The sequence below is a fragment of the Sabethes cyaneus genome, chromosome 3, assembly GCF_943734655.1.
Source record: "Sabethes cyaneus chromosome 3, idSabCyanKW18_F2, whole genome shotgun sequence".
Classification (NCBI taxonomy): domain Eukaryota; kingdom Metazoa; phylum Arthropoda; class Insecta; order Diptera; family Culicidae; genus Sabethes; species Sabethes cyaneus.
The window spans coordinates 253,880,106-253,899,200 of record NC_071355.1 but is presented as its reverse complement, the minus strand read 5'-3'; the positions used below and the strand labels follow the sequence as shown (position 1 = coordinate 253,899,200).

The following is a 19,095-nucleotide window of genomic DNA, read 5'->3' as shown; positions in this document are numbered from 1 at the left end:
TGGTTGAGTGTTTTAGTACATTTTACCTCTATCCGTAGATTGGTCGGTCGCTGTCTAAGAGTAGTACGACTGGTTCGAGAAAGTCGCCTAACGATTCGGTAGCCTCCTCGCCGGACATTACATCGCGCTGTTCACTAAATCCGAATCCGATCAACAATAACAACAACAATAGCAACACAGCCAACAATAACCATTGCGTAAACAGTGGCAATCATGTTTCGAAAAATCACTCCAACAACAATAATAATGCCAACAACAACAATAATAATGGTCCAGTAGCGATGTCCGAAACCAGTGACGATTCCAGCCTGAACAGTGTCGATCTGGATCCAATGGGTGAGTAACCAAGCAAAACCGATCTCACCGTCGCACATAGGAGTATTTGCCCCAAAAAGCTGGCCAAAATTCTAAATTGCTTCTTTCCAGTCGATATTGATAAAACATGATCAGAAATTATATATTTCCCAACTCTGCATATGAAGTTAAAGAAATTGCCAACTAATCCCCTGTAAAGTTCAATTCGTATCTTTCTCTTATATTTATAAAAAACCGATTAAGAACATAACCATTTATTAGGTATTGGGATGTGTGTATGTATGTGTGTCAGTATGTATGTGAGCTAGTACAGGTGTATGTGTGATGTAAAAGTGTATGTATGTATGTAAATGTGTAGGTGTGTACGTATACGTATAGAAGCATCACATTCTAGTCTTCTGTTTCATAGTTGCTGCATTTCTCATATTCCTCAGTTTGAAATTGATTTGCCTCCAACATCTTCAACGTTTCGGTCGAAAAAGGTTTGCTTTTTTTCTTGGTATCGGCCTTGAGCTACTAAGCAATGGATCCGAATTAAGCAGAAGTCTATTCAAAACATTTCTGTTGTATTGTATTCTTGAAAATTTCCTACCAAAGTTTTATTTAGTACAGTAAATTGTTTTTTATTAAGAATAATTTAATCATACATACTATGAGAATAAAAGGAATTTAAAAGTAACTAAGCCCATCATGTACTTTCTCGAATCACTCTAGAAGTCGATGGCAAACCCAATAGAAGTCAAATCATATACCTTAATGACCAGAGCCGAATAACTTCCGTTAACCTCCGCGAAAGTGGTCAGTTTACTGACCATCGGACGATAGTCATTAATACGGTACATGTACGGTAATCATAATGAGGGTTCTCCGTAACATTGAATAACATCTTTTTCTCTATAAATGACTTTGAACGAGTGTGTGAAATGATTCAGGACGAGACAAACGCAGACTGTGACTGTTGCCGGCGACCTGCAAATATGCCTTTCTTACCCCGTTCGAAAGGTGCCGGTCTTACTCCCAAGGCACGTTTTTTAAGAAGACGATTTTTATACATTTATTAATCATATTTCTACTTAAATCTCACTTATGAAAAACAATGCTAGCTAGAATATATAAAATCTTAAAATTTAGTTTGAAACTTCTTCTGAGAAATAAAGCTTAAAACCTACTCGCGAAAAGTTACAACGGGCTGCGCATCAGCGACACTCGCGTTTATTTTGTTTATTATTTTGATATTTTACGATTTATAGTAAGCTCGATCTGTTTTAAAACATCTGAAATAATAAATACAAATATGTTGAGTCTTTAATAACACAATTGATTAATGCATTCTAGTAAAACTCTATGCGTGCTTGTCTTATCCCCTGTGCCGGTCTTACCCGCACGACTCCTACCTTAAAATAATTAAATGTCTAAAAAACGACAAAGCGGAACCATGCGGAAGATTTTTCGATTCCATTATATTCTGTGATGTTTGACCTATCTGATGGTGATTGAAATTTTGCCGGGACATGCTCGGAAGGTTACTAAAACATTGATTAAAGTATTAAGATCTTACCACTATTTTTGGGCAATTTTCGTAATCACTATTCGTATCGAAGACATTCATTAATTTTATGCAATTATACATGAAAACTATTGAATAACATCCTTCTTTGCTGATAAATACTTACCCATGGTGAATAGACACTATTTCACTCGGATTTTTAGGTTTTTGCACCAACGAGCGGAAGAACGCATTTTAAAAGCGAAAAAATTTACTGCCGAATGGCGTTCTAAATAGGCAGCTTGCGGAGCGAAGAAAAGCATAAATTCAGTTCAAAATCATACTAACGTGACTAGTAGACTATGCTGAGATTACAGATACTACATATAAATAAAAATCATGCATTTCATATTTCGGACTTATGGCCAACTTTTTGGGCCAAATACTCCTATGTGCGTCGCACCGCATTCTCATTCCTGAAACCACCACCCACCACGCATCACCATCTAATCAATTCGAGTTGCTTGATTGATAGACTTGAAATACTAATCAGCGAATGTTTGCTTTCTTTTTTGCTCCCCGTTTTTTGCCTTCCCGTTTGTAATTTGTAAAATTGGTAAAATATCCTTCCTCGCCTGAATGAATATCACACCCTATCCGTTTCCGATTTAACCTTGAATTTGATTTACGAACTGAAGTTTTCCCAAATGTAGATGCCGGAGCGACCTACATCGACAGTGATACGGGCTTGGAGTCTATGTCGTCGGCAGACGCAACTACGAAGGCCTGTTCGCTGTGTCTGGACGGTGATCGGGCGGAGCGTTCCACGAACGGTGGAGGAAGTGTGATCAGTGTCAGCGTCGGTACCGGAAGCACCGGCGGTGACAGTACGCGAGATCTGCGCAGTAGCACCGGTAGCAGCGGTGCTACGACGGCAAACTGTGCCGGCACCGGCACCGGTGTTATTACCGGCGGAAGTGCCAGCGGCGGAGGTAACGGTGCTGTTGTTAATGGAATTGGGATTCTGCAGACGCAGGAACTGCTACAGCAGGTGGATGGATTTAAGCAGGAAATTACCCGACTTAAGTGTGATAAGCTGGATCTACTGAGGCAGAATGTGGTGAGTACAATTGGGTTAGCGGTTGGATAGAGTAATGTTAGGAGAAAAATGAAAAAAGGGTTTTTAGATTGCATAGAACTCACTGCTTGAAGATGTAATTTTATTCTTGATTATTCTTGACAAATAGCGGGTTGTTTGCTTCAAAACCAGGCTTTATTTGCAGTTTTTTACTCATGCTCATGCTCATTTGACTACAGTGCCTCAGCAAAACAGAATTCGAAAAAATAGTGTGAAGGGTAAGGGCAATTGTAGAGTCGCCTCCTTAGAAATTTCAGTTTTCAGCGCTGCTGAAACGTTTTCACCAGCACTGAGGACCACATATAGTGCTCAACCCACTCACGCTCTTCCTGACTCAAATGTCTCTCTAAATGTCGTGGCTTGTTCAGGCGCCGAAGATATGTGTTGGAGAGGAAACGTTTAATATGCGTTGCGAAATCTAACAATTGCTTTCTGGGGATCTCTCGGACCATACTGGGTCGTAGTTCTTAGGCACTTTTCTCTGTCTCCTCTGGTCATATTTTCGGTCACCGTTCTTCCGGAAGATGAAGTACATCCAAATCCCCGAACCACAAGCTATCCATCTCTGAGCCGAGACCCTTCTTAGTCGCATGGTCTGTAGCTCTCTTCTTCGACGGTCCGTAATTCCACTCGGCTGCTTCAGTTTTCGGCTGTATTTTCTCATTTTAAAGGCGACAAACTGCCGATTTCTCCGATGATCCTCGAACAGTCCACAATAATCTCCGTTTTATAATCAAGGAGTGGCTTTCACAAATAGTTTTCGCCAGCTTTGTTTCCAGTCGTGAAACTGACAAAGTTTTCGACGGAGCAACTTTCGCCTTGACTGTAACCAAAGAGCAACGAATCTGTCCCCGAACCAGTGTTCTGAAATACATCACGCAAGCGTATGCGTTCTCACTCGCATCCTGCAAGATATGGAGTTCCAGTGGTTTCGTCTCGTTCGATGTCAGCCCAGACTATCTGGACGGACATAATGCTTCTTGGTTGACCGCCACGGGCGGCAACGTGTGTACTGCTCTTCGGTGAACAAGTGGATCCGAAGCTGCCCGCGTACATACAATACATACTCTTGGATGAATTCGGCCGAACTTCTACGGAAGAGCAACTTCTGATATGGTCTATCGACCTGCCTTTTCGAGATGCTTCTCTCAATAGTGGATTCTTGGATCACCACGTTACCCCGGTTTCCAAACCTCTCAGGGACCCTCTCAGGGTTCGACCCATGCACCTTCCAGCATTGGACAAAAGGTAGGAGTCAAAATGACTACTTGTCAAGCATAGCTACCAATACCCCCCTTCCTTTCCGCTCTTCCCCTCCTTCACCAAAAATTTTCATTTCTTTTGGTAGTCGGAATGGTTTCAGGAACCAAATCAACCGTATAGGTGAACTTGTCTTCCCCGGATTCTTAAAGCATACGAAGGACTCGTTCGGTCGTAGCTCTAGTAGAGAAGAACAGTATCTTGGCGGACACCCCAGTTGGTTCTCTGACCCGCCGAAGAACTTGTTGTGTTTGGAATTCGATAACCAATTGCTGATAGTGAGGCCCCCTTTGCTGTGAACTGTAGCTACTTTGCTCGCAATTTCGGCGACCTCCCGTTCCGAATCGAAGTTGTCCAGGTAAGCAACGATCGCCACGGGCTGCAACGTGAGTACTGCTCTTCGGTGAACAAGTGGATCCGAAGCTGCCTGCGTACATACATCACATACACTTGGATGTCTTCGAACGAATTACTACGGAAGAGCAACTTCGGGTATGGTCTAGCTGCCTGCCTTTTCGATCCAGGAATCAACTATTCAGAGATACTTCTTTTACCATGGCCACTGTATCCCGAATTCATCCGGGCTTTTTTTTGGGTTCCGAAAAGCTCCAAGAGGTAGATACTTTTTCTTCCCGGGAGCGGCCGATAATTTTTCTGGCGTCGCAACGTAAATGTATCCATTCTCCCAGTATTCCTTAATTTGCCAGTGCACGCTTCTTTTCATTTTGGGGTCAGCTTCCGCTTTCCTTTCACGGCGCTTCCGCTGCTGCATGGCCATTGGAAAGCTACTCTAAATTATCGTATCGCCATGTTACCCCGGTTTCGAAACCCCCAGGGACCCGCTTTGTGGTTCACTCGAGTATCTGCCGAGCTCGTTGGTCTTCTTCTGATTTCGGCAATCCGTACGCCGAAAATCGAACACTTTCCATGATTGCGAAGAACTGTGGCCAAATTACCAGAAGGACTACTGTAGCTGGTACTTTCACAAATGCGCAAATGGCTAAGTCAGCTACGTTTTTCGAGCCCTCTGCGGTGCCACAGACACAGATAGTCCAGCTAAGCCAAGCGGGTTTTGGTGGCTAACGGGTCACCGAGTTGACCCTCGTGGATCTTGATCAATGCCAGCAGACTGAGGATGGCCACTATGGGGGTGTCAATCAGCCAGGAGCAATCCTTCATACCGACACTGTAAATTTGGGCCTAATCCCGTTGGATCTGTAATTCGACTCATATCTAGAAGGTGGGAAACCGGCCTTTCTAAGGCAAGTTTTGGACAGAAAATTACCAAGTAATCGTATAGAGAAGACGGGATGTGCGCTCCATCCAACTTCAAATTGAACTTTAGATAAAACGTTGGATTTGGATTTGAATTTGGACTTGATGTTTTGTATAAAATTCGATCAAAATTGAACTAAAAATTGGACTAAAAGGTGGACTTTACACTGGACCTGAATTGGAAGTTGCAATTGGACTTTGAGTCGAACATAATTTGGAATTAAATTAGACTACATGTTGAGCTCAAATTTGGTTGGAAATTATACTTGAAATTAGAATTGAATTTGACTTGAAATAGGACTGGACATCGGATATAAAATTGGACTTGAAATTTAACCACAATTGAACCTCAAATTGTACTTAAAATTGGGCTTGAAAATGCACTTCAAGTCCGGAGGTTTCAAAATTGGAGGTAAAATTGGAATTTGGACTAGAAATATTTGAAGGATTGGCATGAAATTTTCTGTGTATATAATTAAATGCACCGTGAAAGCACCAGTCGCCGCGCAGTTCCAATGGTTGCGCACTCGGCGATATTTGCATTAAATATACAAAATTAGGATAAAAACATATAATTTTGTGAATACAATTCTGTTGTTGCACTTTTTCTGTTTATATTAAGCAAAATAAACAACCATGCGTCGCTCGAAGAAGCAAAGATAAAATTAATTCGCATGGGCGATACTGCAAGACTTTGTTCACACACAAAAGATTCGGTAAAATTTACCGAAATCTAAACAGCTGAACATTCGGTAAAAATTTCGGCTGTGCATGGGTCTTTGAAAGATGGAAACGACTTTAAGAACCCGGAAAAAGTTATAGAGAACGTTCTGATGTTCTATTGAACGACAGTTTTTCTCAAGGGAGGGATTATTTTGTCTAAGGATGATATAAAAGTAGTTATCCTATGATTTATATTATGCATTCAATGGCAAGTAACGAGTTTTTAATATAGAACTCCATTATTTGGAATGATTAAAATTTGTTTGCTTTCTCAATTAAGATGCTGAACATTAGTGTTTACTTAAAATTCAAAACAGGAATATCAATTAGGTATTTCCCGAAGCAAAATTTTTAATAAAGGCAATCAAATGCAAATATTCGTAAATAACGTGGGCACTAATGCCTCAATTGTTGCCCATATCTTTTGTAAAACAGCTGGCTTGATTCTTTTTTTTAATAGAAAATATTTAAGTTATCATTGGTAGTGAAGAGTCAAGCTTGGATAAGATTAACAAAAAGTCGAAAAAGAAGCTATGCATCTAATGTAACAAGAGCTCTTCTTGTATTAAAATAAATTGCCGTTTGAATAATTTTTTTGCTCTAAAAAGTTAATTACGAGAAAAGAACTATCTAAAAAACATGTATATGATACTAAAATTTATAAAAACATATTAGCAGCGGAATTTAATGTAAATGTTTATTGAAATAAAGGTGTACGAAAAGTGCGCGGCGACTGGAGCATTGGCGCGCGGCAATACAAACGGGGTAAATTTTTGTACGCGGTGATTGGTACATGTACACGATGCACTCCAAGTCGTTTTTTGCTGGCTAGTGGCACCAAACGACGTTTTTAATATTTTTGCCTGAAAGCGTAATAAAAACACTAACCGAAAATATGTATTGCTGCTATTATACATATAGTTACTATATATATAGTTCGGCGGATAGAAAACCAGGCGAATTGGCATCCCTGATTTATGAAATTACATTTGAAATTATGGTGAAATGTGCAGGTTTTTACGAAAAATAATCACTGGCGGGTGTTGAAAATGACTAGTTCTATGAAAATAAAGTGTATTTTTTTAACATTACTCCTGCATTTTGGATTTTGAAAAGCTTTTGGCTCCGCTTTTGACGTTTATTTGGCTCCCGATTTTCTATTCGCCGAACTATATATATAGTAACTATAATTATACAGTGCTATTATACAGAGTATGTAAACGAAATATTTTTATACATGTATTTATGTACCAGCCGACGTACTAAGTGCACGGCGACTGGTGCTTTCACGGTATAGAACTAAAATTTAAATGTATGTATTATGTACTACGATCTACTATAGTTACTATATATATATAGTTCGGCGGATAGAAAATCGGGAGCCAAATAAACGTCAAAAGCGGAGCTAAAAGCTTTTCAAAATCCAAAATGCAGGAGTAATGTTAAAAAAACACACTTTATTTTCATAGAACTAGTCATTTTCAACACCCGCCAGTGATTATTTTTCGTAAAAACCTGCCCATTTCACCATTATTTCAAATTTAATTTCATAAATCAGGGTTGCCAATTCGCCTGGTTTTCTATCCGCCGAACTATATATATAGTAACTATACGATCTACGATCTGCAGATAACCCTTCAAAAAGCTAGAACGTTGCCAATATTTAAGAAAAAATTTAATCTCCAGCTGTCCATAATTTCGCACTGTCTTGAATATGGTGCTGGCACGGTACCTTGACGTCGTTTTCTGTGCCTTTAGCTGTTTTGAATTTCCATGGCAACGAAGAAAAACAATGACTGAAAACCGAAATAGTAGGCTTGCTGACACGCAGTGCAGTAAATTTTCTAATTCCGTTAAAATTTATTTTCGATTTGTCAGAATGTTAGGTCTGTTTTTAGGTAAAAAAAACTGTTTAATGTTTTAACGTTCCATAATCATGAATAATTGGCATGTTTTTGTGTTTCATTCCAGACTTGCCAGCGAGACATCAAGCGGCTGCGGGAGCGCGAGCTGTCTTTACAGGGAGACCTTGCAGCGGCCGGTAAGGAAATCCTTCGACTGCGTGATCTGCTGAAAGAGTACATGCCCACGGCGGCTGCGGAACCGATGTAAATTGGTGTACCAAATAAAAATACCAAAAAGAAAAACCACCACTACCCACCACCACCCATCATCACCCCAGCTACGCTGTAAAACTGCTGTGTAGTGCACACGGATTGACATTGATGTTGGCACTTTATCCAGTAGGACTACCGAATATCCACCACTTATTGGAGAGCGTCGAGAAGCAGAATAGAAACCCTCCGGCCAAAATGGCCACCGAATAGTGATGTAATCTCATTCTCACCTTGTCCTATGTTCGTTTTTTTTTGCGCTGCTACTTCTATTATTTCTACTCATTAGATGTTAGTTTTCCCTTCAAGGTCTATTTCTCTTGTTGATTAAAAGAGAGACAAGTTATACGTTTTGTGTAAAAAGTTTGTTCATATCAGTATAATTCTATTTATTTCAAAGCTTTCCCGTAACTACTTAGTTTGTATTAGGTCCTTTGGTTTTCTCTGCCTCGTTTCTCCATTTTGTCAATTTCATTGTTAACCCTACCATGGAATTGTGTTAACTATATCGAAGCGACAAAAGAGAGTGAGAAAGGGGCACTTATGAATGTAAACTATTTAATGTTGCACATTAGACTACAGCCAACCGATGATATCCTTTTGAGTTAAAAAATGATTTGATTTGTTTTCTTTAGCTCTGGTTGATGCTTCATCAAATAAAACAAAATATATATTATGTGTAAATATATGTGTTTTTGGCCTGCCGCTCGTTATCTCAGTGTTGGCGAAGAGAAGGAAACATTCGTTCGCTTTTACTGGAACTGAAACTCAAATCAGTTAGGTACTTTTGCTTTGGTCTTTGACTGAAAGTAGGACAAAAAAAAGCGCTGTAAATGTCAATTACCATTTATATATTTATACTATACTATACGCGTAGATGCATTAGTAAGTAGATCATATTTAGTAAACGTATTATATTACAAGACCGGACTAAGCGTTGAATCAAAGCAGAGATATTTTAAAACAAAATGTTGTTCATTTTAAGTGTAAAGTCAAAGGAAAAGTTTTAAAACGGGCTATTATTAGAGAATCGTGCTTTTTATGTTACGAGAAGCAGCAATTTTATTTGAAAAAAAAGTGATGGCAAACCAAAACAAACCAAAAAGCAAACCCTAAAAACAGTGAAAAACCAATCCGAGCGTCAAGAGAGGATCGATTAAACCTAGCAGATGTTTTTCTAGCTTTTAGTAAATACCGTTTAGTTTACCCAGATTAAATATTAATGTATAAATGCATGGAAGCAAACAAGTTTAACCTCTACACGTGCAATACAACACAACTTCAACGACTAAATGGAAACAAGAAATTATGGAGCGAAATCTTTCTGGCCTTAGAGTGAACTTTAGGAAATTGAAATTCAAAAAAAAAACGATTTTAGTACCCCAAGACTACACTTATATCTGTTTTAGATGAAATCTTTATCAAGATAAAACTAAGAACTGTGCGAAATATACTGCCTTCAATTTAAATTTTTTTTGTACGATAAAAAGTGTTTTCCAAACAGGTAAAATGTTATCAAGAAGTTGCAAGAGTAACCAGAAGTACTTTCAAACTGTTTCTATCTATCTCCGAAGGAGTTAGTGACACTTAAAGAATTGATACCAAAGTTAACAACATTCCCAAAAAAACAAAACCTGCACATGCATACAAAAATCTCTGCTTTTACTTTCACATTCGAAAAAAAAAATCAAACAAAAGCAAGTCAACAATCAATGAAATAAACTAATCAAAAACCAAAAGCATAGATCGTGCACACAACATAAGATAAACACAAAACCGCACACATAGATCGCAACATAATTTGATGTCAGTAAGCAGGCAAAAATATCCAGTGTTATAAATGAAACATTTCTGTCTGAATAATGTATGCTGAAGCTGATTGTTGGTAGTAAATAAAATTAAAACGCTCTACATCTCTATCCAGTATAGCAAAGGACTAAGGAAACAAAGCGAAACGCAAAATCAAGAAGAAGGACATCCTTTGAAAACGTACCGAATGAAAAAGCATGGAATATATATATATTTTAAACAACTGTATTAGAGAGAAACAAAACAGTAACCTTGTGTGTCCGTTGTCAATTCTGCACTGTTAACAGAACCGAAAAGAAGTTCCTTTTATATTTCTGCAGTATCGGGATCGCCATCCGAGTTATCCGACTGGGAAGCCATTGTTCCGGTATTATCGTTTGCCACTGGCGGTACTCCGTTCCAGCGGATTTCGAGAATCTCTCGGCGAACACCGTTGACGCACTGCCATGCCACCCGATGTCCGAGCGCCCCATCCGCGTCCAATGCTTGCTCGAACAGTCGCAGTCCTCCGCCAACACCGAAGTAGTAGGCTTTGGCTGCCAGCAAACTACAAACGTCATCGTGTGGTAGTGATGGAGGTTAGTTAAGGATTATCGTTTGATAAAACTAAGAAGTACCTATTACGCAAGTAAAATTACTAAAATGATTTACATTTAACATTAAATAGTCATTGGGGTACCAGTTCGTGCTTGATCGTTTGATCTTAAGTTAAAGTGTTATTACGTGAAAAAGGCAAACAAATTTATTCATGTACAGTGAGCAAAAACCAGAATGAGTCTCGTTTACAATGCAGTCACGTGCACCAAAATATTCATTTATGGCTGCCACCATCAGAATAATCTTGGAATTTGAAACCCATTCCGGGATGTCGCTTTTAGTTTTAAAAACAATTACAGTTTTTTAAACTGTTTGATTTTGACATATATGCCAAAAGCGCACTGATACTGTGGTAGGCTGGGTAGGCCATGGTTTTTAACTGTTAAAATTTGACAGTATCAAAACGTTAAACTTGAACAAAGTTAACAAAAATCGTCTAAAAGCTATTCAAAGTACTCCCATTACATTTTTTTTAAAAAAGGATACACAACTCCCTCCGGTTTCAATTTGCTCTTCAGTAGGTCAATCAGTTTGCTATAGTTGCTGGTATTATAAATCGTCTCTGAGGTAAGTATTACGTCGTACATCTGCTGTTCCTTTTGCACAAAACTTGCCCAATCACCCGAAAAGAAGTGCGCTTCGGCCTGTGGTGCGTCGTCGTTCCTGTTATTGCAGCAATTAAAAGAGTAATTCTTGATAGTCACATTCTTCAACACATCTTTGTTCTGAAAAGTAGCAAATTTCCGTTAAAATAGTCTGAACTAAATTGAAACCGATCGCTTACATAGTCCTGAAAGACGACCGAAGTCGCGCCCAGCTTGATTGCCAGTATTCCCAAGATGCCGGAGCCACATCCCAAATCGAGAACCGACGCATGCTTGAAAAGCTTCGTGTACGATCCCTGCTCTGCAATGAGCTCGCCAAGATCGAAAGTACACTCCCATACCTTCAGACCCCCCTCGTACACACCCGGAATCAGATCGGAATGATTCATTTCGGCCGATAGTATATCACCGGCCAAGTCTTCCTGGGGCAGTGTTAGACAGTTCAGATACTCCACCTGGGTATCGACGCTTGCTATGAAAACATGCAAACTATCCGGTTCAAGGTCGATGCCCTGTCGGAGATTTTCCGGAATCGGCACCTCTACGCACTCGTGACTAGTATCGGACGCTGAAATGTTTTTAAATTTATATTTCGACCAAATCATAACAGAACGCGAATCAGTATTGGCCTTGCCAGCGTTGCTGATATTGTTCAGGGTTTTGCGTGAGAAAAAAAGAAAGGGAAGTATTTTTGCTTTTGTCAACACTCACGCGTTGACAGTTCGGCACGAGATTTCCTGTAAGTGCGAGCAGCCTTCGAAATCTCTTTCAACGCTGGCAAGGCCAATTTACCTGCTGAATCTTCTGAACTAGAATCTGCTTCTTTCGATCCTGCTGTAAGAAATGCGAATTCAAACATCTTGCTCAAATCACTTTTAACTTTCGAATAAAAACAACTAATAAATAAAAATGTTGCGTAGCACGTTGCAAATTAACTGATATTAATTAAATCATTTCACTGCATTAAAAAATACGGTTCGAACAAGTATACCGACGAATTTAACTGTGAAAACTGCGTTGCAAATGTTTTTCGTGATTTACCGCTTTTACATGCTTTGTTTGTTGCACAAACAAAAACCGCTGTAATCAAATTGCAGCGTTGCCAGATGTACAGCAGTGGCACGAGCCGTATGAGATCAATGTGGTATATACAGGTGTGGTAATGTTGGCCTTGAAGAAATTTCATCATAGTGTGATGGGTGAAATCGTAAATCGACCAATCGCGATCAAGCGTGATGTCAAACTCCAAAAACAAACCCCATTGTTCGGCGCTGTTTGTTTTTGTAGTTTGACGTCGTTTCATGATTTTTCGCTACTAATACAGCAAAGTTTCGTTAATTGGTGGTTCGTTAATTGGGCGGTTCGTTAATTGGGTGTTCGCTAATTGGGCTATATGACAACTTGAATGTCAAAATTGTATGGAATTTTCGAGTTTAGAAATTTCTAACAACTGTCAGTCGGCCCAATTAGCGAATCAGCTGGAGTGCAATCGTGGCCCAATTAACGAACTCAGGCTGTACCATCAAATGTCTTCTTCTTCCTCACCTTTTTAAAGCACATTGGTATGAGATACACTCTTAAATGATTCTACCTGTAAATAGGTCGGATTTAGTTAAAGCTAGGTTGAAACTACTCAAAATGCCCTTAAAGTGTACAAACTCAAACTTTGGGTAAAAATTTCAACCAATTTTGGCTACTTGCTACCGATAATTGAATTATTCTCTATGACAAATAACGTAATTTTAAGTTCCTACTACCAATTTTTTGGTTGAAAAACTACTCAAAATCTGAGTTTGTACACTTTAAGGGCATTTTGAGTAGTTTCAACCTAACTTTAACTAAATCCGACCAATTTACAGGTAGAATTATTTAAGAGTGTAGAGTACCTAGAGTGACTATATACAGAGTGGCGACAATGTCAAAATTGGAATGATAATTATCTGTCAGTGTCATTCCAATCGAGCAGACGACCTATCCAACGCGCATGCAGGAAAGAGAAAGAAAAACCTTGTAAAACCCGCATTGCATACATTTGGGATGACTTGTCGCCACTCTGTATATAGTCACTCTAAGAGTACCTACACTGAGAAAACTTTTCGTATAATTTCTATGTGTCCCACACATAGATTTTTGCAATGTGCCCAGTCAATGAACTTTATATGCCAAACAGTTATAATTTATGGGTACGCGAAACTTTTGCACATACTATTCATATGCGTGAATTTTTTATGTGTATAATTGCACATACTATTCATATCCGTATAATTTTTATGTGTATTTCTAGGCGGATTGTGCTTATATGCGGCACATGATAATCATCTGGAATTTCATATGGTAATTTACTATTAGTTATGTGCAGAATATTTTGAGTGTACAAGTATCGACCTTTTCGCGTGCGTAATGGCGGCTGGTGGGTACACTTTTCGACAATGTTTATTGCTTTTTGGAGCTCCGCTCACGTACGCTCGAAATTTTTACAACAACGTTCAAGGGTGAAAATATCAACTTTACGTGAATAAAGTTGCCAAAGGCATCCCAAGTAACAATTTCAGGCTGATCAAACGCTTTTATAGCTGATTTTATTCAACCTGTGGCTAAACTATGGTTTAGGTTTAGAAATTAAAACCTTTTTTCAGCTCTTAAACATCTAAATCTGGTGATTTTATCAAGCTTCAGACTTGTTAAAAGCTGCTTTTGAAGCTGCGATGAAGCTTAATAAAGGTTTTCGCGCGCTTTTTAATAGCCAATTTGCGCAATGCTGTCAATTCTATTTTTAGAACCAGAAATAGTTTTGCAATATGCCTTTCCAGCCGCTTAATCAACGATTCATCAACCTTTATACAGCCAAAAAAATCTTTTTAAATTTAAAAAATGGAACGCGTCATTTTTATTTTGCCGTGAACATTGTCGAGCGCGATATTTTTTAATTTCGAATAACTTTAATTCGTATAAGTAAGCTAGCTAATTAAAAAATGCGTCTTTTTTCCGGGAATTGAACCCGCCATCTTTTGATCCATAAGCACTTACCGCATGATCCGCCCCATTTGCATCCGCAAAACCGACAGTGAGAATATCTTTACACCTGAAGCCTAGCCCGCCTAGCGTGAAACAGTCGATAATGTCGATAACTGACAAACTTTTGCTGTTAGCCGAATTGCGAAATTCTATGATCTGACACTATGTGTGCTGTGAGCCGAAAGAAAACTTGGCAGAAGTTTGTAAAGCCACTTTAACACCTTTAAGCAGCCTTCAAGTAGTTTGAAAGCTGTGAGCACAGACAAACAGACATAACACTCGTTTTCCATTCATCGTACCGATTAAACCGTCATTTCAAATTTGGGCTTAGTTGGGAATGTCTCCGTTTTGGTCAAAGTGGCGCTTTTTGACGAAAGAAGGGAAATTCCCCATAAAAAATACTTGCTACTTCGAGGGATACCCATATTGCTATTTGATATTTGGGAATGTCGATCATAGATGGTGCTAGTGTTCAGGCTAAATTTGAGGTACGATAATTTTTGTCGATTTTTCTTCCAAGAGTTATGTCTGTCTGTGCTGTGAGTCTAATGATAGCTTCCACTCTACACTTTAACACCTTTAAGCAGCCTTAAAACGGTTTGATGTTTATGGCTGTTTAGAAGCAGATTGTTTAGCAGAAAAATCCGCTATTAAGCTTGTTTATCAGCTTTTGGGAGAGAACTGGTTTGAAAAACTTAAAGTAGCTTAAACATCGCTTATTTAAACACCATTTGAGTGCTTACTTTATGCAGCTTTGATCGCCTCAAACCAACTCGTAAACAGCCATTGCTCTTGCAGTTCAGCTACCATTGTTACTTGGGGGATCAGACGGTGAGTGCTTATGGATCAAAAGATGGCGGGTTCAATTCCCGGAAAAAAAGACATGCATTTTTAAGTAGCTAGCTTAAATTATACGAATTAAAGATATTCGAAATTAAAAATATCGCGTTTGAAACATTTCACAGTAAAATAAAAGGCTGCGCTCCATTTTTTAAGTTTAAAAATAGATTTTTTTGGCTGCAGGTTGATGAAGCGTTGATTAAGCGACTGGAAAAGCAGATTGGAAAACTATTTGTCGTTCTAAAAATAGAATTGACAGCATTGCGCAAATTGGCTATTTAAGAGCGCAAAATAGTTTCTCTTAAGCTTCAATGCAGCTTCGAAAGCAGCTATTAATTACCCTGAAGTTTGATAAAATCACCAGATTTAGATGTTTAAGAGCTGAAAAAAGGTTTTTATTTCTAAACCTAAACCATAGATCAGCCACAGGTTGAATAAAATCAGCTATTAAAGCGTTTGATCAGCCTGAAATTGTTACTTGGGCAATTTTACTATAAGTTTCAATATTCACAATAAAAACTGTTGTAAACGCCTTGTTTCTACTATACAAAATTCAATGTATATTTTTTACGATATGTTTGTAAAATTCCCTTTAATTAAACTTGAGCAGCATGCTGGATGCTGCATTACTAATTCATTACACAAAAATCTTTTACACACTTGTCGTGAATTACCAGTTAGTCTGTTTTTTTTGTGATAAACTCGGATAAAACCAAGTTGTCTCCCAGCTGTCCTCGAAGTATAATGCTGCCCTAATAAGTTAGTCGTCGTATGTTCGAATCCCGGCTTGGAGAGGCTGTTGGAGTCAATAGGATCGTTGCGACTGGCCCTGCAATTGTCCTGTACTCTAGCAGCTGGCTGCGAAGTCTGTCATATAAAAACAGAAGATCACGTTTCGATAACGTAATGTAGCACCTAGGCTCTGCTCTGCTTTGAGTTCTTGTGAATTATACTGTTAAATTAAATAACAAAAAAAAATATTGCAGTGGAACGGCCAGGTCACATTGCTAGGTGAATTAACTCAGGTTTTTTCACTGAAAAGGCTTTTGAAAAGAACAGAAAATGGCAACACTGTCTAACTGTCATGACGTTCTGTCTCCTCGGTCAAAGTGTGTGTTAATGTTTGTTGTATTTATATTTTTGTTAAAGAGCAAACTAAGCGATTTATTTATAAAATTTCGAACTGAGTTTATTTGTTACAGAAGTTTCGTTTGTAAAGTGCTAAATGCCAGCATCATGTACAGTTCCCGATTGCGAATTGAAATATGCCCATTCGGAAGACGTATCTTATCACAAGTGAGTATAAAATTGAGGGTTGCAATATATAGTTGTTTGCATACGACGGTTTTGGGTTTTGCAGATATCCCCTGAGAAAACCTGAACTTCTGGCCAAATGGATTAAGTTCGCTGGCCGCAACCCGGAATGGGAGCCTACTAAGTGGAGTACGATTTGCAGTCGTCATTTCAAAGCGAGTGATTTTAAGGATTGTATCTACCGGTTGGTAAACGCTGGGCTTGCACTTTTTTTTAGATGTTTCTTATGTGATGTTACTTTCAGAAAAAATCTAATTAGTACAGCGATTCCATCCATTCGGATTAGGAAATCGACTAATATATTGGTAAAATGTGGCTCTGAAAAAATAGAGGCAGACAAACAGCAACCGGATACGTCACCGGAGCAAGGTGAAATACCTGAAACGGAGACTGATCAGGAGGAGTTGTCCGGTGGGGAAGATACGCAGTTGTTGGATATGACTTGTCGCTTGTGTGGCACAGTATTCAACAAATGGTGTCAAAGTTTGTTATCGGAATTCGGAATGCATGCCACTTTGATCACAAAATGCTTGCCGTTCGTTAGTCTGGAATTGATGCCTTATCCTTCCAAGGTTTGTGGCAGCTGCTTAAAAGTATTGAATAGCTTTTCGACATTCTACGATAACGTAGCCAAAGTTCAAGGAGATCTCGAGCAAAAGTATACTGGCATTAGCGAACTGCCTACAGATAAACCTGTTCCGGATGTTCCATCGAGAACGATGAAAATCAAACAGGAACCGTTGATAAACATTAAAGAAGAAACGGTCGACAATAATGCAACGAAAGCTAGAGAAACTGAAAGTTCACTGATTATCAAGAATCCAAATATTACGAACGACAAAAACAAATTGCTGCTGTTTAACACTCTAACAAACGAAGGACAAATCACGAAGCAAACTCGAGAGTCAAAAAATTGTGAGATTTTAGAGATTGTTAACTTATACCCTCCAATTGTGGATATAACTAGTGCTACAATTCGGGAGGTGCAACCGTACGAAATTACTTTGCCCTCGTCATTGCCTAATCCGACATGTCAAACAGTTGCCCCGCAAATAATTAATCTTAAAACCGAAAACACAGCAGAATTAGAAGAAAACTTTGAAGAATACTCTGGTTATTACCAGGACTTTATTGCTGGTTTTACCGCTTGGGAAGAACATAGCTACTCCAAGCTCCCCATACAAGCGGACGACAATAAAGACGAACTGTTTCCGAGTCACATGGAACTGGCACCGTTAGAGCCCATAAATTTGGGCAATTCCGCGACTGTCAGAGTAATCCACGTGGAGCTGCCGCCTCTACAACCTGTTATTCCTTCGCTTCCGTGCCTCAGATGTCACCGACAAAACTTCCACTCACGAGTAAAATTGCTACGTCACCAAATCTTTCACTGTCCGTTTAGGATAAATCGCTCGTATCGCTGTCTTAATTGTCAGCAGAAATTCTGTACCTGGCATGAGCGTAGAACACATGTCCCCGTATGTCGTCGAAGGTTACTAAAACAACAGCTGAGGCTTGATAAGGCTAAACGAGCGCAGGAGAATCGAAAAGCTCAACGGCAAGACAGATCGTCGACAACGGGTCGTTTCGATTGTACAATGTGCGATCGATCCTACACCAGGCTGTACAATTTGAACCGACACAAGGCTAGCCACAGGCCCGTTGATCAGTGGAATCATAAATGTGGCGTTTGTCAAAAGATTTTCGACAAATTGTTCGATCTGAAGAAACACTTCCAATTGGCAAAATGCACCGGAAGCAACGGTAGTGGGTTTTCAATGCCTAAGCCGGATGAAAATACCACGGGAGATGTTGTGTCGTTGCAGTCGGGAGCAGTAACTTCCGATAGATTGCTGTACGTTTGTTCCACCTGTGCGAAACAGTTTAAGTCGTACAATAGTTTGAAGGTACACGAAAGTGTTCATACAGGTATGCTAGTTGATGCTGGATTGGTAAGACCCCTTCTAATAGTTTTTCTTTTCTTTTCAAAGGTTTGAAAGTGTTTATTTGTGAAACGTGTGGAAAACGATTCGGTGGACAGGTCAATCTTAGTCAGCATCGACTAACGCATGTTGATGAGAAGCGATTCGCATGCAAGCTATGCCCCAAGGTAAGGGAGCGTATATCTTTGATCTGTATTGATATTTAACATACCTTTTATTATATATTTTAGGTTTTTAAACGAAGTGGTGGTCTCGGTCAACACGTTAAAGCTTTTCACATGAAAATTAAACCATACCAGTGTGCCGTGTGTCGAAGGGACTTTGCACTGAAGGCAGACATGATACGGTGCCGACACTCAAAGCTTAAAGATTTTGGTTAGTTGGGCTTAGAAGGGAATCTGCTCTCGCAAAAAAATCGCTGGTTCCCTCATGGAAAGGAGCACGTAAAAATGGAGTTTTTTTGGGCAGCGTGACCTACGAATTATGAATCCAGTACGCATAAAATCTTTCCGAAAATTCTTCGGAGCAGACGTAGAAGGTGGAATAAATTTAACAAAATATGCGCTCCAGCACGTGAGAATTTTTAGAAACTTTGCTGGAAGAAAAATGTGCAGCTGTTTTGTCATATACTCTCACTTCTTGAGTTGAATGACAAACAAAA

The 19,095-nt window shown here is 39.2% G+C and overlaps 3 protein-coding genes across 4 annotated transcripts in view; 2 read left to right on the top strand and 1 right to left on the bottom strand.

The window, feature by feature from the left end:
- Nucleotides 1–10,359, top strand: part of LOC128739219 (rap1 GTPase-activating protein 1) — a 39,070-nt gene extending 28,711 nt beyond the window's left edge. The window contains exons 3-5 of one of the 2 annotated variants that reach the window (XM_053834673.1): nt 39–336; nt 2,515–2,921; nt 8,169–10,359. In XM_053834673.1, the coding sequence (XP_053690648.1) occupies nt 39–336; nt 2,515–2,921; nt 8,169–8,309 (846 nt within the window). In that variant the 3' untranslated portion in view covers nt 8,310–10,359. Of the gene's footprint in view, nt 1–38; nt 337–2,499; nt 2,922–8,168 lie in introns of both variants that reach the window. The other variant, XM_053834672.1, reaches the window with a different exon arrangement.
- LOC128739220 (histidine protein methyltransferase 1 homolog) lies at nt 8,703–12,309 on the bottom strand. Its single transcript, XM_053834675.1, has 5 exons — nt 12,115–12,309; nt 11,502–11,890; nt 11,204–11,442; nt 10,372–10,667; nt 8,703–9,114 (listed from the first exon to the last, which is right to left on the bottom strand). Exons 1-4 carry the CDS (start codon nt 12,179–12,181, stop codon nt 10,427–10,429), a joined length of 936 nt encoding a protein of 311 aa, XP_053690650.1. The 5' UTR covers nt 12,182–12,309; the 3' UTR covers nt 8,703–9,114; nt 10,372–10,426.
- Nucleotides 12,310–16,383: 4,074 nt separating this feature from the next.
- On the top strand, nt 16,384–19,062 carry LOC128743203 (zinc finger protein 568-like). The gene is made up of 5 exons (XM_053839734.1): nt 16,384–16,473; nt 16,538–16,675; nt 16,736–18,420; nt 18,483–18,601; nt 18,665–19,062. Exons 1-5 carry the CDS (start codon nt 16,403–16,405, stop codon nt 18,812–18,814), a joined length of 2,163 nt encoding a protein of 720 aa, XP_053695709.1. The 5' UTR covers nt 16,384–16,402; the 3' UTR covers nt 18,815–19,062.
- The last annotated feature ends 33 nt before the right edge of the window (nt 19,063–19,095 follow it).

What these genes read in the sequence shown, in the direction of transcription:
- LOC128739220 (XM_053834675.1), bottom strand. Translation starts at nt 12,181, where the DNA reads ATGTTTGAATTCGCATTTCTTACAGCAGGATCGAAAGAAGCAGATTCT. An exon ending in CGGTCGTCTTTCAGGACTAT is followed by an intron (nt 11,443 to 11,501) that starts GTAAGCGATCGG and finishes GCTACTTTTCAG; the next exon opens with AACAAAGATGTGTTGAAGAA. An exon ending in TTGAAACCGGAGGGAGTTGT is followed by an intron (nt 10,668 to 11,203) that starts GTATCCTTTTTT and finishes TGACGTTTGTAG; the next exon opens with TTTGCTGGCAGCCAAAGCCT.
- LOC128743203 (XM_053839734.1), top strand. Translation starts at nt 16,403, where the DNA reads ATGCCAGCATCATGTACAGTTCCCGATTGCGAATTGAAATATGCCCAT. An exon ending in ACACGAAAGTGTTCATACAG is followed by an intron (nt 18,421 to 18,482) that starts GTATGCTAGTTG and finishes TTCTTTTCAAAG; the next exon opens with GTTTGAAAGTGTTTATTTGT. An exon ending in CATGCAAGCTATGCCCCAAG is followed by an intron (nt 18,602 to 18,664) that starts GTAAGGGAGCGT and finishes TATATATTTTAG; the next exon opens with GTTTTTAAACGAAGTGGTGG.